The following is a 6,805-nucleotide window of genomic DNA, read 5'->3' on the forward strand; positions in this document are numbered from 1 at the left end:
AAAAAATTATTACATTTTTATTTTTGTCATACAAATATACAATACAATAATTTGAAGTCCATATGAATTTGAACTCAATTGTCTTTTTTGAAATACTAAAAAAAAAGAAGAGATAATTGAGTCCAAATCCATATGGACTCAATTATCTGAGTTATACATATTTTATTGATCTTTTAGACTCCTATATCTTTATTTTTTGAAGTCTATTTGGATTATGTTTTTTTTTTTTCTTTAAACATAGGTGATCCCAATTTCGCTGGACTAATCCTAAACCTACAGGACCCCACGCTCTAGAGCCACTGCGAAGCCCACCAATCAGATCCAATCTAGACCTTCTACCATCCTGCTTCCCGTGGAATTCAATTCAAACCTCCACATTGGTGCCTCTATTCAAACCACAAGATATTTGATATAAATGTAACATTTTTGTTTCATATTAAACAAGAATTGAAAATTAAATTATCGTGATTTATCACCTCCACAAATTGCTGAATTGTAGGGTCTGTGGGACAAGAAATTTCACCTTTTATGGATAAGAATTGAAAAATAAATTTGAAAGCAGAGCAAGACTCATTAATCACCAAAACTCATTGAAGGGTGATTTTGATTATATTCTAATGTATTAAAAATGAACAAATAGATACTGTAATCACTTTTAATTTTGAATTTGGTGTAAAAATGATGAACTAACTCATTCTTACTTATTTTTTTTTAAAGGTATTTCATTTTGAGAAATATTAAGTAAGTTTCTCCAGCAAATTTATTGGTGAAATCAGAAATTGAATTTTATGTTTATATAACTTGAAAAAATGTTTTTTTTTTTCTTATAAAACTTATCTCTAATATACACTCATTTAGATACTATTATTTATAAGTTTTTATTTTTAAAAGATAACTCTTTATTTTCATTTAGTATCCATTAATTAAGCAACTACTAGTGTGATGACACATCTGTTATCGTTCTAAATAGATGGTTGTATGATTAAATTTCGGTGGTGGGGTATATTGATTCTTTAAGCTGAATAGATTGAGAAAGTATAGAACATATACTAACTTATAAAAAGTCATGAGTATTTAAAAGAATTAGATGACCTCATCACATGTTAATAAAGAGTTATGAAGTAAATATCAATCAAATATTGAAAAAATCACAATCTAATAATATTACATGGATACAATTATAAAAATAAATGTGCAATCTTAGTATGAAGGTGTAACATTGCTCTAAACTCAAAATCCAGTTATCCACTTATTATAAAATTTGAATCGATTTGGTTTTGGTGCCAAACGATCCTTGTGAAGAGGGACATTAAAAATTTAAAGCAATTTACATAAAGAGATTGGAGTAGTCAACTTAAGTTAATATCTCCCTTTTGTGATTATATTTTAACATTTTAGTAACATTTGGTATGATGCATCCAAGCTCTACCTTACGCCAATTCAGTGAGTTAGTTCGAACTTAAGTTTAGAGTTATGCTTAACTTGATTGGCTCGAAAAATACGACTAACTCAAATAAGGAAAATTGATGCGAGTTACATTGGAGATCTGATCCATCATTGCTTGAGAATCATTAACTCTCCGGCGACTGTATGAAACATGGGATTCCAAATAGAGAAGGATTGGGGTGGGATTCCATTCAGCAAAAAAGTACTAAGCTTTAGGCGTGTTTGAAGTTTCTCTTTCTTGGGAACACGCCTAAGCTTTAAGCGTGTATGTTTTATATTAAAAAAAAATACGAGAGAATACAACGAGGAACCAAATACACATGTCTATACATACATTAAGTAATGGTTAAAGTATTCACTAGGTAATGATAAAACTAATTATTTATGATACTAATGATTATAGTAATGATTAAAAATAATATTGTTTAGTCAATCTACCCATATACGGACACACACACACACTTCATCAGTGGAAAGCCCTATATCATTTTCACCATTTTGCGCAATCGCTTTGACGTTTAAAAAAAAAAAAAGAAGAAAAGAAAATTTTTGTGTAGGGTAGACCCTGGTTTATGTGTATGTGTTTTGTATTGTAACTTTTTTATGTCTTGCGTGAAATTCTATACCTTAAAAGAGTATGGATTATGTACCTATAACAATTTGTAATTGTGTCTTATGTTATGAATTTTTGTGACTTGTGTTGTGAAATTTTGTACTTATGAATACAAATTATGTACCTAAATCAAACTTAAAAAATAAGTAAGTAAATATATAGCATATGTATGTGTCTTGTGTTATGAAATTTTATACCTTACGAATATAAATTATGTATCTCGTTTTAATCCAGGTCCATAATACATTCTTTGGTATATTCAAGAGAGTGCTAGGAATTGGATATGACCCAACTAGATTGCTACGATTTTTGACTCTCTCCCACTATATATGTTTGGCTTATTATATCATTATGAGTTGGTTTTCTTCAACTAATAATTAAGCTAGGCCATCAAATTTTGACTAATAGTCATATCAACTTACATAAACTACTCATATCACAAATTAACAAGTACTAATAATAATTTCACGTCACAAAGGACGCTAATAATTCAAAATCACGATACTGATACTTGAACTAACTCTTTGCGGCTAAGTACTTGGATTAAAGCTAAGGCTAGTCCGATTAATCATACTTATTACTTGCGGTTAACAACATTTAGGCTATTGTCGGCTACGTTTTCGCTTCAAGGAACGGAGATTCCCTAATTACTTTCCAATCAATTAAACGCTTAGAAAAAGTAACATATATTACATTGTAACAGAGTCAATAATACTTAAAAAAAAATTTAAAAATATTTTTGAAAGAATATGTTTGATTGGAATAACTTTATATGAAAAATTATTAATTAACATCATTACTTCTTTAAACTTTTTCAATTTTTTTTATAAATAATTTCTAATATATATCCTTGATATATACACAAACATTAAAAGAAAACATAACAAATAATTGAGAGTTTAGAAAAATTACTTGCAAATTAATAAATCATATATGCCGAAAAATTTACCAACTCATCAAATTAATGAAGGAATATCTTTTACTCGTATACTTGTAGACATGCTCATTATATACGTTGGGGATAGAGGACTCCATTTACTGAACAGGACTGACCACGTTGGATTCTAACCCGACAAGTTAAATTATAAGACGTTCCCTCTTAGATTACTCACCATGGTGCCATGTCCCTCGCACTCGGGATTTGATTCCCGACCCCAAACTAATTGCAAGCAAATACATATAAAACATTTTCAGAAGAATTAAACCCAAAACAAATATTTAAAAAACTACGGAGTAATAAGGAAATGATAATTTACCAGAGCAACAGTATCCACGATAAACAAGTGGTTGGAGAAGAAATGCAAGGAAGACAATAAATTTACGAGACAATTTTTTATTTTTATTTTTATAAATCATGTGACAATCTTAGTAAGCATAAACCTGTAACTTATCTGTTAAAAATGTCTACTGCAACATTTTGCCGATTTTGTGGATTTATTTGAACTTATTCGAAGTGGATGATTTAATTGTTATTTCTCAAATAGTTGGATAACTTATTTGTATTTTTCTCTTTCTTTTTCCTAGAATTTAAATTACTTTAATTCTTTTCTATCGACTCAAACGGATTGAAATGCAACCAACGACAATCCAATTAAGAAGATAGTTGTAATTGACGATATATACTTTTCCGAGCATCCACTGTTCAATTAGAAAGATACTTCCAATTCGTGGTTGTATTCTATAAATTAGAAAATAATAATTTGTTAGTCACATGTGATGACTACATTGGTGTGTGTATGTGTATATATATGCTCTTTAACTATAAGTTTAGGGTTTAGTTCAAACAAGGTACACCTTTCTCTTAAAGGGGCGTGTTGACTATTGAATATATAATTTGTAAATAATAAATGTGTAATTCCATTATAAACGTTAGACTTTTAATTAAAACTGAATTTACGAAAACTTAGTTTTATTATATCCTTTAGTTAATAATAATGAATACATCCTTCAATTCAACAACCTACTAAATAGATAATATGTTTTTACAAACATTTCTAAAACACACTTTTAAGAATTTTTGCGTATCATAAGTTGAATCTGAATTGGCGTTGAAAGATGGAGATCATACCAGCCGCCCAATACAATTCTAGTCGAGAGGTCAGCACCTTAAAGTTGAGGAGTTTGTGTCCTATTAAACTAATGTGATAAGGTCTCATCCACGCACATCTCTGATCTTTAGGCTTTAATAGCTTCATCAAATCCTGAATTCTCTTAAGATATGTACAGGGATGTTTGATAAATAGTAGTTACGTTGTTAGTGATAGCTATTAGTTGATTGGGTAATGTTTGGTAAATTAGTTGTTAGTTGATATATATAGTTGATTACATGTAAAATGATTTTGGTCCTGTTTGGTAAATGGCTGTTGGCTGATTGGGTTAGAAAGTATGATTAGTTGATAACATTGGCTGATTGTAAAAAGTTGTTTGATAAATTAACTGTTAGCTGATGGTTGTTTGGTATAATTTCTTTTCTCAAAAAACTAATTGAAAAGGATGGTTTGAGTAGCATTTTGAATTTTAGTATTTTGGAGTTACAAAAAACTTATTAACCAAACAACTAATACTGGTTAAATAAGCCAAAATTGGCTGATAGGTTGATTATTTACCAAACATAGTCTTTATAAAAAATAAACTAATATAAAAAAACAGCTTTTTGAATTTTAACATTTTAAAACAATAAGTTGTTTCAAAAATCTAATTAATGAAACACTCATATTGATTATTTAATCAAATCAAACAACTATATTGATCAAATAAGCTAAAATTGACCAATTAATTAAGTATGTTACCAAAGTTATAGTCAACATCTTTCAATCAACTTTCAACCATCCGACCATTATGTTCGACTGCATCTAATTAATTAGAATCTGAATGATTATGTTCCACTTATGCCACAGCATCATCATATCATTATACACTTCAGATCAACTGTTTGGTAATTTGTCATTTATAACAAACCTTAAAAGCGTACTTATTATAACTTGACAACTTAAAACACAATGTCAAAATGTTACATACAATACTATTGACTTCACAAATTTAATCCTCAATTACTAAATTTAACCGGGAAAACTCAAAATAGACAGTAACGTGATGCTACTGGTAACAATGCAAGTTATTGGGATGGAAGAAAGGTATATTGCCAGCCCAAGCTGCTGGCTAATGCTTTGAGAATAGGTACGGAGAAAAAAGAGAGTTTGAATTTTAGCCCCAAAAGTTTCGAGAATTGGAGAAAGGTCCTTGACAAAATTTGCAGACATGCCATTTGATTCTCGGATTCTTTCAGTGTTGCCACAGAAAGTTTCCGAACTCGCCGGTGTCGAACACGATTTCGCCGTAATATCCGGCGCCGCCGTCGGCGGCGCTACACGGCCACCAGTCCCAGCCGTCCCAGTTGGGGAACACGAAGTCGTCGTAGATAGTGTCCGCCGCCAGCTCCGGCAGCTCCAAAATCTCTCCCAGCTCGTCCTGGCTCGGCTCGGCTGATATCTCGGCTTTCTCCGACGAAGAAGAAGAAGAAGAAGCCGGCTCTGGTGGCGCGGTCGGCTCGCGGCTGAGGAGGTGGTCCATGCGGGCGGCTTTAATGGCGGCGGCTCGGACGTCGCGCGGGGAGCAGGAAGCGGGTCGGGGCAACAGCCCGGCCAGTTCGGGGAAGTTAAGGTTGGCGGCGTCGCCCTTAATGGCCACCGCGGCGACATCGTGGGCCCGGGCAGCCATCTCGGCGGTGGCGAAAGTGCCGAGCCAGATCCGAGACTTCTTCTTGGGCTCCCGGATTTCCGACACCCATTTCCCCCAAGCCCGCATTCTCACTCCAACGTACGACGCCACGGCGTTAACGTTGTCGCCGTCTTGTCTGGGCCGTTTGCGGTGGTTATTCGGGCTTGAGGTTTGAGTAGCAGATAATAACGTTGTGCATGAGTTATTACTGCTGCTACTTAACTCAGTTCCCGAGTACGATGGTTCCGCCATTGTTTTAGAAGCTAAGCTACTATAGCTCAACCACTGATCCTTCGTTCTCTATATATATATACACGTATTATTTAGCTGTAAATATAATGATCCCAAAGAGGTACACTACAGTTTTCATCAAAGTAAACTGTATTTCGCAGTTTTCGCTAAGTGTTGATTACTGTGTGGTTTGCGTGTGTGCGTGTGGGTGTCTATATATATTTTATACAGCTGGGGACAGAGCGAATGATCGAGAGCATAGTCACACCATCCCACACTACTATACTTTTTCCACTATAGTTCTCATATCAAATTAAATGACATATTATCAAATAATATACCTTCAGTACAATGGAGGTGCCTACAATCCAGCGATGAATTAACCATTGTGTCCGACGATGGAGACCCTGGGTTACACCAAAAAAAAAAATACCTTCAGTATATAAATAATGTATTTTTAATATATTAAAAATGTATATTGCATTCATGGTTCACAACTATGTGAACCATGGTCCACACGGCGGCTCTCCTTAAAGGAATGTCACAGGATTGAACCTCCGGTACAGTAGTAGGAATTAACTCTTTGGGTTGTAACAAATAGAGAAAATTACAATATATACTACCTTGTATAGAGGCAATAATACTTAAAAAAAAAAAAAAGAAATCTGATTTAAATTGGAATGTTATTTGAGGGAAAAAAAAAGAAGAAGAAGAAGAAGAGGAGGTTTTTGTCAAAAATTTTGACCTTAGGGTTAAGGGATTGGGTAGGGGGTAGGGGTATGGGGGGGGGGGGGACAA

The 6,805-nt window shown here is 33.3% G+C and overlaps 1 protein-coding gene across 1 annotated transcript; it reads right to left on the reverse strand.

Moving 5' to 3' along the window:
• Positions 1–4,977: 4,977 nt before the first annotated feature.
• Positions 4,978–6,091, reverse strand: LOC116014146 (ethylene-responsive transcription factor ERF039-like). The gene has a single exon (XM_031254149.1). The coding sequence runs from the start codon at positions 6,026–6,028 to the stop codon at positions 5,342–5,344; it is 687 nt and encodes a 228-aa protein (XP_031110009.1). The 5' UTR covers positions 6,029–6,091; the 3' UTR covers positions 4,978–5,341.
• Positions 6,092–6,805: the final 714 nt, after the last annotated feature.

The sequence above is a fragment of the Ipomoea triloba genome, chromosome 3 (genome assembly GCF_003576645.1).
Source record: "Ipomoea triloba cultivar NCNSP0323 chromosome 3, ASM357664v1".
Classification (NCBI taxonomy): domain Eukaryota; kingdom Viridiplantae; phylum Streptophyta; class Magnoliopsida; order Solanales; family Convolvulaceae; genus Ipomoea; species Ipomoea triloba.